The following is a 16,756-nucleotide window of genomic DNA, read 5'->3' as shown; positions in this document are numbered from 1 at the left end:
CTATGCCTAATTTTTGCCTGTTTGTGACTACGTTTTTGCCTATCGTTTTGGATTTGTCTGCCTGCCTCTTAATAAAACCTTTAACTGCAATCTTCACCCTGCTTACATGATAGTACACATGGTTCACTTCCATAAATAGATTTTGTTTTATATTTGGCTTGTAGAATTGTGGAGAAACTAATTAGGTTCATATCAGCCTAATTAAGGTCAATCTGTTTTTAATCCTACATAATGTACTTGGCTGAATAAAAATACACTTGGTCTTTTTAAAATCTTCACTTGTCCAGTTTGGGTGAACCTGTGCCCACTATAAATTTAGATTTTTGTTCTTGGCTGCCTGGAGAGAAAACCAGTGTTGTAGCTCATCTGCCTCAAGGTTTGGCATGTTGTGTTCTGATATGCTTTAGATTATTTGAAATATTATTTGAAATGGGGGGGGTGATGATGCTGAAATGGTAGGGGGGTAGGGGGGTTTGGGGGCATGCTCCCCCCCAATATATATATATATATATATATAAACACTTAAATGCTCATTTCTAATGACTTTTGGGAAGAGAAAGTGCTAATTAGTGTAGTTGTAACAGGGTATTTGCAGTGACAGAAGATTGAGAATACTCACACTGGGGAGGGGAGATTATAAAGACTCGGGTGCACAGTCAGAGAGACGGATTGTAATATAATATAACTAGAACAAAAACTACTACATACCATTAACTGCATAATATACTTTTTTAAATGACGAAATGTGGAGATACGAGTTCTTATGTATGTCACTGAATGAAGCCCAATTTATTCATTAATATTACTCCAAACTGTCACAGTTTCCCCTTGAGCTAGCGCTGCAGTATTGCAGCATGCTCGGAAAACTGAAGCGCAAGCTCATTGCGTGAGCTCGAAGTGCGAGCCCGGTGCGCAAGCTCTTAGTGAATGCACACTTTTGGGTCTTCAGTGACATTGACTTCGTTTACTTTGCACACATGCTTTTGTTATGGTTTATGTCCTGTCTCTGCCCCTGTATTGTCATTTGTGTTTCCCGTATGTTTCCATCATTGTTTTCAGCTGTCATATGTTTCACCCCTGATTACGTTTGTCATTTAAACCGCTCATGCCTTTGGCGTAGTATTGAGTGTATTCTCCTTACCAAGCGGTTCTTCCTTGTTCTCGTTCTTGATTCATGTTTATTGACTTTGTTTCTCGTTTATTGTTCTGTTTTCTAGCCTTGCCTAATTTATGCCTGTTTGTAGATCGCTTGACCCATTGCCTGTTTTGACCACACACTTGTATCGTGATTTGGATTTGTCTGCCTGTCTCGTTTTAATAAAGGTCTTTAACTGCACTTGCATCCATCCTAACCTCCATTACAAGGATTTTGTGACACAAACAGAGAATTGTTCATTTAAAACACTAGCTCCTATAATCATTAAGAACAGCTGCTTGTTAATGTAGCTAGCCACAGTACATGTTGAGATGTGAGTGCCATCCTGTGAGGATTGCTGTTTCTGTTGGTCAGTTGAAGCTATGAGTATGAGTTGGAGGCTATTTTACTATAGAAAAAAACATTCTGTTGTCCAATTTTCTCGTTGAATGACAGTGTGACCTACTATGGCAGTTCTTGATGCGGCAGCACTGTCCTACCATGGCGACATTTTCCAGAATCATGACAGTCTCCAACTCATAGCTCCAACTCACCAGTAGGAGCAATCCTCACATGATGGCGCCCCAGTCCCAAACATCCAACATGGTGTGACGTGAACTTGCTGGCTAACTGGTAGCTATCCATACAACTTATAAGCTTGTCTTCCTCAGTCTGCTCCTGTGATCTACTACTATGATCTACTCCTATGACCTACTGTTCATCCTCCTCTGTCTACTTCCTCTTAAAATATTGTAGGTTACTCACAGCCTTACTTTATTACCAACATGAATATTCATTCAAAAATTAATGAATATTAATTTGGCTAAACAATTGGATAAATAATGTTGGTGATTCACAAACAATAACTGCATCAATTATGTCACTAATTAGGGGAGAAAACACCATAACTATTGCTTTTGCATTTGCTGTTTGTTCTTGATAGCTGCAAGTTCTCAAAACAAGGCTCACAGAAGTGTCAAGTCGCCACACACATGCAGAATTGTTAATTGTAGTTAACCTTAATTAATGTGATGTGAAGAAAATATGAATGCATACTAGTGTATACATTATTATGTTCTGTTCATCCAGGAATATGTGAAGAATACCTTGGAAATGTTATAAATCAGCCTGGACTTGGACATGTTTTTATCTTCTCAATGCACTGTGAAGAGGATGGTTCAAGTGGGCAAAAGACCTCCAAGGCTGGAGAATTGCAGAAGTTAGTTGCGTCTTGGGGTCAGAAAGTCTCCAAAACTACAATCTGAAGTCACCTACGTCACTACAAGGTGTTTGGAAAGGTTTCAAGAAAAAAAGCCTCTACTCTCATCCAAAAACAAACCCAAGCTTCTTCAGTTTGCCAGACACTACTGGAACTTCAAATGGGATCGGGTTCTATGGTCAGATGAAACCAAAATAGAGCTTTTTGGCAATAAACATCAGAGGTGGTTTTGGCGCACACAGAGAAGTAGCCATATGGAAAAGTACCTCAGGCTCACAGTTAAATATGGTGGTGGCTCTTTAATGTTTTGGGGCTGTTTTTCTGCCAGAGTACCTGGACATTTTGTTAGGATACATGGCATCATGGACTCTATCAAATATCTACAGATATTAAATGAAAACCTGACTGCCTCTGTCAGAAAGCTTAAAATGGGCTGTGATCGGATCTTCCAGCAGGACAGTGATCCAAAATATACATCACAATCAACACAAAAATGGTTTACTGATCACAAAATAAAAGTCCTGCCATGGCCATCCGATTCCCCTGACATGAAACCCATAGAAAACCTGTGGGGTGAACTAAAGAGGAGAGTCCACCAGCGTGGACCTCAAAATTTGAATGATCTGGAGAGATTCAATTCTTCTGACTTTGAATGTCATACTTGCTTTTTCTATATATACACACACATATAAACATATATCATATATATGTATGTATATGTACGTGTGTGTGTGTGTGTGTATGTATATATATATATATATATATATATATATATATATATATATATATATATATATATATATATATATATATATATAATATAAATATAAAATATTTATTTATTTTATTTTTTTTAGGTGTCGTCAAGTCAATGTCGACTTATGGAATATCTATGGATAGTTGTCCTGAAAAGGTCTACTGCCAACCTATAGAATGTTCATTTTGCATAAGTTCAACGAAAAAAAACTTTGGGGACATCCATGGCTGTGCTCCCTCCACCGCATAGTAGATTTTCCTTTTCTATACTGACTGTTTACTTTGCCCAGCATGATGTCCTTTTTCATTGACTGTCCTTTCCGCATGATGTGTCTGAAGTAAGAGAGTTGAAGCCGTGCCGTCTGAGCTTCCAATGATATCTTTGGTTTGATCTGCTGCTCACACGTTTTTTTGCACAGTACCATACATTTTTAGATTGGTACTTTTTAACTAGGAGGTTTGTAAAGAAGTTTGTAGAAAGCTTGCAGGGAGCTTCAAAGCAGTGTTATAATTTTGCTCTCCATGTAATTTTGTGTACATTAAAATAATTCATGTGTCTCATAAAATGTTAGCACTACTGCATCCCTTATTATGAATATATGATATTCTTCTTTACTACTACTATACTATTATACCATTTCTAATAGGTTTGTTTTTCATTTAAGAACACACAAATTCTGATTTACACACTCATGGTTAAGATGTGTTGTACATCAGCACAGTAAAACATTCTCTTTGGCATAAAGTCACACTTGGAAAGCTTGTTCAATTACATCTATGCTGTGTTGCTCTTTTGGAAGAAAAGACCCAGGTGTATAGCTGTTCAGTGATGATGGCGAGTAATAAAAGCACACATGACTAAGATTGAATTGAATTGAATTGTACTGTTGAGGGTTGTATCATGTTGGCAGATGGAACGTATTTAGCAGTCTGTTTGATTGGAAGGTTTTGGAGGTTGTTGGATTTCATTCATCTTTTTATTTTATTGTCTTGGAGCGAGGACAGCACAATGCCCTCGTGAGTCTTTGATGATAAAGAAATAAAAAGTAAGGTAAATAGAAACACTCTCTTCTAAACATATTTGGTGTAAGAAAAATGTGGATGCTACAGGGCCTAGATTCACAAAAAAAAAAAAAAAAAAAAAATCTAGGAGTGGCGCACAATGCCACTATCTGTATCTGCTCCAATTATTTGTTTGTTTCAGATTAAAACCCCAATATGGTTGTGGCCTAAACAAGAAGGGTTTATTTATGTATGTGTGGGTTGTTTTTTAAAATTATTTATTTATTTTTTAAAAAATTAACCACTGGAAAACTCTGGGTGAAAAACCCAGAGGTAGATAAAAAAAAAAGTGTACATCTTATTTGATTCGGTATTTTAACTGTTCATTCTGTTTTTATATTCGTTTATACGGTTTATGTCGGTTCATGTTTAAAAATTTGATTATGAAAAAGAGCAATTATACATTGTTCATGTGCAAAAAAAATCTTACCTGTATTGTTAATTGCTCTACATAATATATTTCTCCTATAGAATATTTATTTTGTATAAGTTCAACAAAAAGTCTTTGTTATGGCTATAAAATCTTCAAAATAACAACCATCTCAGTTCTATTATATATAAAAGTAGGTAAAAATAGGTCATTTATAAATGGAAAGACCTCGACTTTTTAAAAAAATATATATATTTTTTTATTTTGAATAAAAAATAATGGATCGCTTATATTATGAAAGCAACCGTTAAAAAAAAAAGTTTGTGAAATTTCATATTTCTGGAGACTGAACAGATTATTTAGGCTGTCTCCTAAAGTCTATGGAAGAATGGAGGGATAATATAACAGAGCTTAGAAATTAGGAATTGATGTAGTGTACATTTGGCATTGTGATATTAACTACGACACATCGCAACATTTTTTAATGGTCTTGATTACAGTAGATATACATGTGTTTTGTGGGCTTACCTAGAAAATACTTCTAACACAACTTTCCTAATTAATATAATGCAAATTGTTTCCCTTTCTAATAGTAATATGTTAAAATACCCTTAATATACAGGTCAATAAATATGTATGTTGCTGTGCTTCAGTAACTATGTACTATTTGTAAAATCAGAGCAAAGTCCCAGAGCAGCTGTATCAGCAACTGCTGTTTTTTGTGGCTTTTTCTTTTTTTCTTTAAAGTAAATTAGTGGGTGAAGCTGCCACCTAGCTGTCCTAAAATAACAGAGTGTGACTTTATAATCATAAACTTGAAACTTTCTCAAGATACGTTGGAAATTACAATGCTTTAGTGCAATTTGTCATCATATTTGCATAATACATAAAATCACACAGGCACAGCTTTATTTCCATGCTTTATTTTATACTCCATATTGATAATACTCTCTCTTCCTGATATCATTTTAATATAGTGCTTCCACAGAGTGTGAAGACAAATGCATCTAGGGACTGCAATATTCATCAGTTTCGTTAACTGAAGCTTGTCCAAAATCTAAATTACAGCGGTCTGTCTTCAGGCCCAGGCTTCTTATAGTGGCTCACGGGTTCTATCTGTGAGGTATTTACACATCAACAGAGTGTGTAAATACCTGTAATGAATGCCAATGTTAAGGAAAAGCTAACGATGTACCGATGATGATGATGATGAGTCTTGTGCATATGCATAGAGATTTATTAAGTGCCTTGAGAGACTGTTCTCAATATGATGGACAGATGTATCAGTATGTCTTCTTTCTTTAACAGGGAATTTGATTCCTTATCAGGACTCGGTGAGGAAGCCTGGGTGAAGTATCTCGCCCAACGCTGGGAGGAGTTTGGTCTGAAGAACATCCAACTGATCAATTACACCGTCCTCATCAGCTCTCCTGGATCCTTTCCGAATACCATCACTGATATAGCAAATAAGCAGTGCTTCCTGCCCAGTGGAGCGAGCTGTGACACAAAGGCCCACTTATCCATTAATGAGTCCTTTGCCTTTGCAGCCTACTCATCTGTGGGAAGTCTAGAGGTACAGAAAAAACCTAGCATTGCCTCTTCACTTCTTATAAAGTCCAGGGTCATATCAAAGTCATACTCAAGGGCCTTAAATATTTACTGCAGAAAAAAGTGCATTATGGCCTTGCTTGTTCTCTCTACTTCACAGGATGTCAAAGTGCAGCAAATAAGAGAAGTTTAATGGACTTCACAGGCAATGAATATGTTCTTCAGTTGGAAAGTTAATGCAAAGCCATTATGCTATTTGGTTCACATCACAGGAATGAACAATATATAGTCAAGCTATTTTTAGATGATCTCTAGTGATCTCTGTCTCTGGAGGGAGTGAACGAAAATCTCTTAAAGTCTATTAACACCTTTCAAGTCCAGCATGAGACATCTTAAAAAGCTTCAATGACGAAAATGTTGCATTTAGGAGCAACTCTGACTTAGTCTGTCTTTGAAGTCTGTTTGCCAAATAAGGGGTCAGTCATCCATCATTGAGCTGCTGCTTTTCAGAGTGCCCGCTGCGGCTTTGATAGAAACCACATTTGCAATATCTAACAATCAGCAGCAAAAAACAAATATAGCTCACTTTGATGGATGAAATGCCTGGGGAGCTTATAGTAATGCGACTGAATCCTGCATCCCGTCCCTGAGAGGTCACTGAGCATCACGCATTATGTCTACTTTATGACTCCCTGCCATGCAGCATGTTAAAAATTACCCACATACTTGATGTGCTCAAAACTGATGCATGCTTTATTATTATTGCATAAGTGCAAACTGTCATGGCCACCACTGACAAATTTTCTTCCGTGGTCATCATTTATGAAGTTTCCAGGTTATAAACTTTCAAATTAGAAACCTTTTCTTCTCCTCACCAATTTTAATTTGAATCATCTGAATATTTTATGAAAAGTGTATTTTTGATAACTTGTTTTCCCTCTGTGAGGTAGCAAATTTAATCTCATCAAAGGAGCAACAAATTAAGACATTTTATCTGAGTTCTAAATAACAGTCAGAGGACATATTAGTGTAATTGAAACAGACAAGACATTAAGATTCTACTACATGTGAATAAATTTAAATCATTGCAGCTTCATTTTGTTGTTATGATGAAACGCCTTCATTGCCTGCTTATACTATGGTCACAGCAACTCTGTTGTTCCACTTTTGTTTAACATTACAGATTTAAGGACACAAATCATTTGATTTAGTGAACGCTGGTGTAAATATATAGTTAGTTTCATTCTGCAGGAAATTTGGTTAACAAGAGCATACATATTGATTGGGAAAAGATTTGTTTATGGGACCAGTGAATTAAGTAAAGAATAAAACATGGTGGGACATGTTAGGAAAATAATCACTGGCACTGTGGTGTGATGCACTTTGAAACGAAGCACTGTTGTTGATTATTTTCGAATAACAGCATATCCCGTAGTGTTTTATTTCTCATATACCATAGCAGTTTTCCAAAGCTAACAACTGCTTATGTATTAAAGAACATGTCATACACGAATCCACACTATTATTGCAGCAGCTGTAAACAGTCATTCCCTCTTTTTTCTCTCTATTAGAGTTAATAAGACAAAGAAACAGCTCATTGTAAATCACTGACGCTGGAGACTCCTTCTAAAAATGCTACATAAATATCGCCTCACATAAAACTTCATCTCGTTACATTTATTCGTTTAGCAGACTCTTTTATCCAAAGCGACTTACAAATGAGAAAATACAAGCAAAATTATTAACTATACACGTTTTAAAAATGTGTTTATGTGCAGTGTCCTACCTAAAATTCCTGTTAGTGATTTAAGATATTGAAATAAAAACAATAACATACAAATGAGTGCATTAATATAAACCATTCAACTGGAAATACGGTCATAGCTGATGTTATGTGATGTGATGTAAATCACGTTACCAAATATCTTTTGTACTGGAGTGTATATATAATCTGACATGAGAATTTCCTACAATTTGTTGCTAGAATAACTTATTCTATTCAATATAAAGAGAATTCTATAGACAAATAAAACAGTGTACTGTGTTAACTACTGAGGATTAACTACTGCAGTGGTCAGTAATACATTTGGAGTGTAATGGCAGGGAGGGTGTTCAGGATGGGGTTGTCCCTTGGGTAATCAGTTTCGATGAGCTCACTTTCTTCCCACAGCAGATTAGCAATGATCGGGTCCTGGCACAATGCAATTACTGGTTTTAATTTCAAAGAGAGAAAGAACTGTTGGGTAGCTAAACTCTGATTGTATTCCTGGCTCCTTTTAAAATTGGATTTGGTTACCAATCGACTTATATGGGGAACATCATTGTTTTCTTATTAATTGAAGGGTTTTTTTTTTCTGCCTGATGCATGTTATTTAGCCGTCATTGATTTAACAATTGGAGTCCCAGAATCTATCCATCTATGTGTAAAGCTGCATACTGTCTAAAAAATGAGACAGAAAGAGACAGAGCTGCTTTCGACTATGTGTTCACTCTGTATAAAAGCCATTTAGAGCGCTAAGTGTGTGCCACCACATCATCCAGCTGTGTGCCAGTTTCATCCTTTTAGACTCAATAGATGCTCAATGCAGGTACTATGAATTTAAATTTGTTTAAATTTAGTTCTGCATGAAGCCCAGCAGAATCTCATTAACTCGTGTTACTACAGTGCAATTGTCCTTTTGTGCCACCATTGATCAACAGCTGTGTGTACATATGTGTGTATGCTTTGTTTACAATTAGTTGACTTTTCTTGTCTGTTTGTGGAAATGTTTAAATGCAATTTGTTCCACATTTCTGCTGAATGAATACATATAAAACACAAATATTGTATATATTTACTGAGGGTTGTGTAAGGAAACCAACCTTATTTTTTTTTCTTTTATGGATATTTACATGGAAGAGTGACATGGCAGTATGTTTATTCCAGAGTGAACCTTTTATTGCATTTCAGCCAGGGTGTGGCTTTGGTTTTAACATGTTTCTTGTTAAATGTTCTTTAAAAGCTGTTAACAACATTTGAACAGTTTCTTCAGGCCAGTTTAGTGCTCCATTGAGACTGGTAGAAACATGTTGCTACTGTTCATACACAAATCTATACTCTTGAACTATTGCACAAGAGATAAATGGGTGTAAATATCTTCTGCAGTCGGTTCACTCTGTTTACTTAACAATGCACGATGGTGGTAGTCATTGAAAACTCTTTTTATAGTAACTTTCAATTGATGCTTGCATTCTTCCATGATCCTCAATAAAGCAGATAAGAAGACTAGTTTTTTATCTCTGAAAAATGGAAAAGGATGTGTGAGATGGCATGAACAGAGCCAAAATGCTCTGTGTTATGAATGCTCTCGTTAACATCATTACCTTATTGACAGCCTCTCAGTGTACATCTCATCCTTTACTAATTTATCTGCCTCTAGCACCGAGTTAAACAGAACATTGTATGATGCCAGCGGTGACACGTTATAAATCTCCCATGACCATAGCATTGTAGTTCTGCCAATCCAAACAATATGTGCGCTCTTTTCTCTGGAATTGCATTTCATTTTGTTCTGCTGACAAATGAATTGAGGAAAGATAATTCAGCTGCAATTCCAGCCCTTAAATTACACCTCACCTTTGCTGCACTGGCTATTTCCTTAACTTCTTTAACTACTGATCATGTTCAATTCCAACTTGAGGGAATAAAGAATATAGTAAGCATGTAGGCAACTTAAAAATGTCTGAATTTTTTTTAAAGAAAGATTTATACCATAGTGTAATTGAATTCTTGACCCTGATTGTTAAGAAGGTGTTGAGTAATCTTCTATAATGGTACAGGTATAATTCAAATGACATGTTTATATTAATATACTTATTCTGATACATTATCTTTTCTATAGTAACAGCTATTCACAGGGATTTGTATGGTAAATGAACATAATCTAAGTGTGAAAAGCACTGATTAAAAGCATGTTATTTAACAGCATGTACTTAAATGCATACTGCATATTTAAAGAAAAACATATATTCATTCATATGGTGAAGTTTTATGATAGAAGACATTTAATTAACATTCATGTAAGGCGTCAGCACTTTGTAACAATCAGTAAGTGGTAACATAAGTGATTACAGCAATGAACTTGTAAAAGCAAAGAGAAGCAAAGAACCTTCCACAACACTAAATGTATCAATAAATGATTAAATATTATGAGATGATGTTCATTAACAAATAAGAAATTGTAAGCCCTGACAAATCAGTGTGAGGAATAAAACATTTTGGGCCATGCTGTTATGGGGAAAATAATGCACTTCAGGTCAGCTTCATGTCAGGCCACATCACACCATCCCGACATGAATTATTTCCTTATAACAGCATGGATCGTCGAGTTTTATTCCTTACATCACCCCCCTTTTACAGGAAAAGCTGATACATCACTGCACCACACTGTCCTGCTATCTTTACACAGACAGGAGTCATGTCTGTTTACAGTTCCTCACTTGAATGTTCTGATAAGGATAGCAACTTAAAAAAATTGCTTAATAAACCAGACATTGCTTAGCTAATAGAAAGACTTTTATGTTTAGTTGGTTGCTCTCAGCTGGGCATCTGTCATGTTTCTTTCATACAGATTTATTTTTAAAAAAATGATTTAAACCTACCTTGTATGCAGTGGCATCAATTGCTTCTTGAAGAGGTGGAGGAAAAGAAGAAAAAAAAAAAAGCCTTTCTTAATATTGGTGCCTCAATTTCCTTTCTCAGTGTATGTACGGTATAGAAATATAACTTCCTTGACCTCCTTGACACTGCCCTTAGCGGTTTTATTTTCTTATCTAACTAACACCCATACACTCCTAAAAATATATGATTAATGGGTTACTGGTGAGATTGTTGGGTTCTGGCTGCCAAAGGTGCGTAGTTGTTTGAAAATCATGACAGCATCACACTGAAATCAATAATCTGTGTAAGAATGCTAGAGGTTGTGTCATGAGCAATGATTATATTTTATACCATAAATCCAAATCTTTTATGCATTATGAAATGTTAATATAATGCATTATAACTATTGCTGTAAAAAAAAAAATCAGCATTCAAGAGGTATTATACACAAAATTATAATTATTTATGAAAATGCATTGCCTGTTATTATGCATTATGAATTGTTAATGATATATCATTAGTTGCTCATGACTCAGGTTTGTTTATAAGACTTTAGGACATATGATGTATGTTTGGTTGTTTTTTTTCTGGGGGTGCTGAGCTTGGTCTGATTCATGGAGGAGTTTTTAGAATGGTGGAGATGAACATAGTTAATGTATTCATCAATAAAATACAATAGATACTGTATATTTGAACTGCTGCTGTAATTATAAAAACTGTCTGTATTCATCCCTGCACTCTTATGCTCACAGTATGCTCATACTGAACATCCTTTCAACACACTTAATACTGGTTTATTTCACTTTTATACAACGGTATACTGTAATGATTTATAACCCGACTCAGATGAGGATGGTTTCTTTTTGTCGTTTGGTTCTGTCTGGTTCAGGGAATGTGTCCTTGCCACTGTCGCTTCTGGCTTGCTCATTGTAGATCTAAATCTACATCTGGATTTCTGTAAAGTTGCTTTCTTAGTTAGTTACAGTTGCAATTACATTTATATAGCGCTTTTCTATTGTCAAAAGATTACACATAGAATTGAATTATGTAAATGCTGAAATCTATTCTCCACTGATGAATACAGATCTAGTCGGTATTCTTATGTGATTTCAAAAAAAATAATAATCTATGTCTATTTTCTCTCCTAAGGGAGAATTGGTGGATGTACAGTATGGAAGTTCTGAAGATTTGAGACTAATCCAAAGTGAGAAGAACGTGACCAATAAAATAGCACTGCTTAAAATTGGACCAGTACCTTTACTCAACACGGTATGTTAAAAAATTATTTCTAACTTCACATTATAAAGTACTGTCAAGAGTTTGGTTCAGCATTGAGATTTTATATTGATGATTTATTATGAGGCAGTAAGAGTTACTGAAACACATTAGTTGGTAACTAAGCTTATAATTACCATGAAAGTATTTAATATAGATTGAACATCTGAAAAGGGCATGATGTAATATTCCAATGAGAATTGTTCTCTTACTAAAGGAGAAACCAATGTGATTAATAGTGAGACAAATATAATTATCAAAAACCATATCTATTTCAATGTAAAATTTGCCTCTAAAATCCACAGTGACACATTATGTACTGAGATATGATGATTGAGCTGTTATCAGTGCATATATCTTTTGTCAGAAGTTGTTGTACTCCCTATACTGTAAATCTGCCTGAGGAATAGGTATACCTGAATCATGAAATGTTGATTATTAAGTGTTTAGTGAATTGAGAAATGTTAGAGATAAATGTTAGGTGTTAAAGACATTTTTATTGGAAACATCTAGATCTGCTGTAATCGTTAGCATAGCATACAGTATTTATTACACAGATTTGCTCTCAGAGTAGTGAGTGCTGCTTGTACTTGTACTTTTCTCCATGTGCTCTTGTTTGTTGTTTGATCACTTGCCTGGTTTTAGCCCTGTCTCTGCCTCTGTCCTGCCATTGGTTCGTTGCCCTATTGGGTTCTTCTGTTCTGTGTTAAGTCCTTGATTAGTTTGTCTAATTGTACCCTATTGTATCTTTGTATCATCACAATATCTCATCGATTAGTAATTTGTGCATTTCTGATCCTTATTTCCTGTTCCACATCTATTACTGTTTTTGTGGTTCGTGCCCATATTATTATTACTGATTACAGATTATCCGTGTTTGATATTACATGTTTAATGACCTCCAATGGATGCTGACTACACTTTTTTGATTCACTGAGAAAAAACCCATGCTGATTATCCTGCCTTTTTTTTTTAAACAGTACATTACAATGTATGCTTTACATTTATTAATACCATTGTCGGTGAATATTTTATATATTTATAAGTAGGCTTAAGGGTTTCACCCTCCAAATATGTCTTCTGTTAATAAAGCACTCATTTAGAGTCCTATTTGTATCTAAGTGCAAACAGTTAATAACTTCCACAAATATTTAGGTTTCCTTATTGAATTCCATTCAGTTTCATTTTGTTTATTCTATGGCCAAAACAACAACAAACAAACGGGGGAAAAAAAAGAAAACTTTAATAAAACAATAAATTGCAGGTCTTGAAAGACTTTTGACTGGCAGTGTACTTATGCTCATCAGTCTGCAGCAGATACCTCAAATGACCACTAATAGAATTTGGCTCAGTGTCCAGAGTTTGTGTCTTAAAGATTTTTTTTTATGGAGCTTAGTAATTTCAGCCACATATTTTCCTTAAGGGGAGTGTTTAGCCCTGAGGTGCTCTCCTCTAGACCGATAAATGGGGATTTTTTTTGTTTATGAGCCAATTATTTGCATGGAAGTGCCTGGAAATGCTGTGTAAACAGTCTGGACAAATTTATTTTTTCTTGTTGCTGAATTGTTATAGTATGGAAACCTGTTTCAGTCATGGAAGAAAAAAATTTGAAAAGGTAACTGTGACTTTACTTCTTAGAACTGTGATTTTATATCTTACAATCCTGACTTGTTTTTCTAGCAAATTTGAGTTTACATCTTGGAATTCTGGCATTTTTTCCCTCACAGTTGTGAGTACATATTGCACAAGTTTGACTTTATTTCTTGAAATTACAATTCTTTTAAAATTACATCTCACAATTCAGATTAGTTTTTTTACTCGCAAGTTAGACTGCCACTTGATTCAGTACCTGAAATGTGTAATGAAGTTACCAGATGTTAGCATGCACTATCATCTGGTTTTCCTTGTCTTGACTAGCTGATGAGTGTTGTTCTTATACAGCTTATTTATAGAAAATGATTGATGCTTTATTAGTGCACTCTTTGTAACTCACTAAATGTCAAGTGGATGTCTAATTGCAAGAAAAAATGTCAGAATTGTGAGATATTAAGTCGAAATTGTGCAATATAGAGTAGTAATTGTGAGGAAAAAATGCCAGCTTTTCAAGATGTTAACTCAAAAGTGTAAGGAAAAAAGTCTGAATTGCGAGATAGAAAGTCACAATCACCTTTTTTATATGTGTGTGCGTATCTCTCTCTCTCTCTCTCTCTCTCTCTCTCTCTCTCTCTCTCTCTCTATATATATATATATATATATATATATATATATATATATATATATATATATATATATATATATATATATATATATATATATATATATATAAAATGTATGTATACACACACATGCACAAAAACATGTTTGTTTTTTTTTTGTTTTTTTTTTTGTGCAGACACATACATATAGTGAAAGCATCAGTTCCAGGTTAGTCTAGATATCCTGAGCTCATGTTACTTGGGTTCCTCTAGGTTCTCCGGTTTCCTCCCACCTCACAAACACATGCCAGTAGGTAGACACAAGACACCAAATTATCTTTACTATTACCACTTAGTTATAGTTATAATAGTGTCACCAGAGATTTTGTTTTGATACTGTGCGCATAATTATGCAAGCCTTGACAATTATCAGGGTAAATTATTATTATAGGCGCCCTACACGTCCGGCTCTCCAAAGTATTGGTGCCCTATGCGGTCGGCTCTGACAGTAACGGCGCCCTATCCGTCCTGCTCTAAAAAGTATCGCCGCCCTGTCTTGACTGGTTCTCGAAAGTATTGGCGCCCTACACAGGCAGCTCTCGAAAGTATTGGCGCTCGATCCGAATTTTGCCACAGCAAGCACCACTCACATTTTCTTCAGGAAATGTACCGGTCTAGTTATTCATATTACTCATATTTACATCTCCATACACTTATTTAAAATTATCTTATAAGAATGAGTATGACTGTATTTTGTTTTTTATATATTCTTTCCCTGCTTTAACACGTGAACACAGGTATTGTGGTTGAATGGCAGAGGAAATATTGACCTTCCAGTGTTTTTCACTCCTGCTTTGAATTCTACCAGTGTCCCTGGCTCTCTCAGGCAGCATTTGTTTGGGAAGGTTTATTGATTTCATTTAAAGTGAGTGCTTGGTCCTGTAGTCCATGAGGATCAAGCTTTTTAACTGCTCCTCCTTAAATGATCAGTCAGAAAATGATGATACTCATCAGATCATATAACCAAATCTACTGGTAACAGCAAAAGAGAACTGATCATATTCTTGAGAAAAAGAAACGGAAAATAAAAAATTATTGTTCATGATGTGGTACATAATCAAAATGCAAAACCAGTAAATAAATGTTCCTTTTCCAAAGAGAAGCTGTAGATGCAGGTTTCAAAAAGTGGTCTCAATATGTACTCATTTCTGTTTGCATCAAATATTCCATAATGGTGAACTTAAATCATTTGAACAAATGAGAAATACGTTTACACTCCCAAGGATCTATCTTTTTTTTTTTTTTTTTATTATTTTATATATATATATATATATATATATATATATATATATATATATATATATATATATATATATATATATATATATATATATATATATATATATATATATATATAATATACACCATTGAGACATTACAACACACCAGGAATTAGAAAAATAAAATAAAATCCTCCCCATTAGAACTTTTTTTTTTTAAAAGAACTTCAAACTGGACATGAGGTTAAGATATTTTTCAATGTATGTGTAATATTTCTGTCTGTGAATCCAAACAACACTTTATAGATAAGCGAGAAATGGGAGGCTGAAATGAGCACAATTATTTCTCCCGAAAGCTGGAGGAGGCATGTGGGGAGGCACATCTGTGGAATATAATAACAAGATATTTCCGGACTCCACAAATAACAGCAAAATGGAATCCAGCCAGTTCAGAAAAGTGCTGGAAGCAAGTTGGTAATCACACCCATATTCTGCCATCATGCCTAAAATTAAGAAATTACCTGAAGGATGTATTTGATGCTCTTAAAGAAATCTTCAACCATGAGATTCCCAAAGATCCCAGAGTAGTCATTCTTGGTGTGTGTCCAGAAGGCTTCGAGGTTAGAGCTAAGATATATTTGCTACAAATTCTACTAGCACCCACTATTAAGTGCATCACATTCAGATGGTTAAAGCCTGGCCCTCCATCATACAATATTTGGATCCAAAAAGTGCTGGAGCTGTAGGAAATGAAACAAATCACATATGTACTGCTGCTTCAGAGGCTGAAATTTTGAGACATGGACCTTTTGTAATGCCTTTATTAATCCAATAAGATAATTAATTCCATATTATACTTGTTCTAAAAACCTCAAAGTCACCCGTCCTCTTACTGATTTATTTTGCTTATTCTTTTATCAATTATTATCCATCCATTTATCCTATACCACTTATCCTACACAGGGTCAGAGGGAGCCTGGAGCCTATCTCGGGGAACTCGGGGCACGAGGCAGGGGACACCCTGCATGGGGTGCTAACCCACTGCAAGGCACAATCACACACATTCACACACCTATTTACACACTATGGACAATTTGGACATGCCAATCACCTTCTACGCATGTTTTTGGACTGGGGAAGGAAACAGGAGTACCCAGAGGAAACCCTCAAAGCACGAGGAGAACATGAAAACTTTGCACACACAAAGGGAGGAGGTGGGAATCGAATCCCCAACCCCAGAGGTGTGAGGAAAACATGGCATGGCAAACAACTAGGCT

General features: G+C 35.3%; 1 protein-coding gene across 5 annotated transcripts in view; it reads left to right on the top strand.

Moving 5' to 3' along the window:
- LOC108271148 (inactive N-acetylated-alpha-linked acidic dipeptidase-like protein 2) overlaps nucleotides 1-16,756 on the top strand; it is a 302,511-nt gene that overhangs the window by 120,568 nt on the left and 165,187 nt on the right. For 4 of the 5 annotated variants that reach the window (XM_017478480.3, XM_017478482.3, XM_053683146.1 and 1 more), the window contains exons 3-4: nucleotides 5,851-6,115; nucleotides 11,879-11,998. In XM_017478480.3, the coding sequence (XP_017333969.1) occupies nucleotides 5,851-6,115; nucleotides 11,879-11,998 (385 nt within the window). The remainder of the gene's footprint in view (nucleotides 1-5,850; nucleotides 6,116-11,878; nucleotides 11,999-16,756) is intronic. The other variant, XM_053683147.1, reaches the window with a different exon arrangement.

The sequence above is a fragment of the Ictalurus punctatus genome, chromosome 10 (genome assembly GCF_001660625.3).
Source record: "Ictalurus punctatus breed USDA103 chromosome 10, Coco_2.0, whole genome shotgun sequence".
In the NCBI taxonomy this organism is placed as follows: domain Eukaryota; kingdom Metazoa; phylum Chordata; class Actinopteri; order Siluriformes; family Ictaluridae; genus Ictalurus; species Ictalurus punctatus.
Note: the sequence above shows the minus strand (reverse complement) of the source record. Positions and strands in the feature narration are given on the sequence as shown.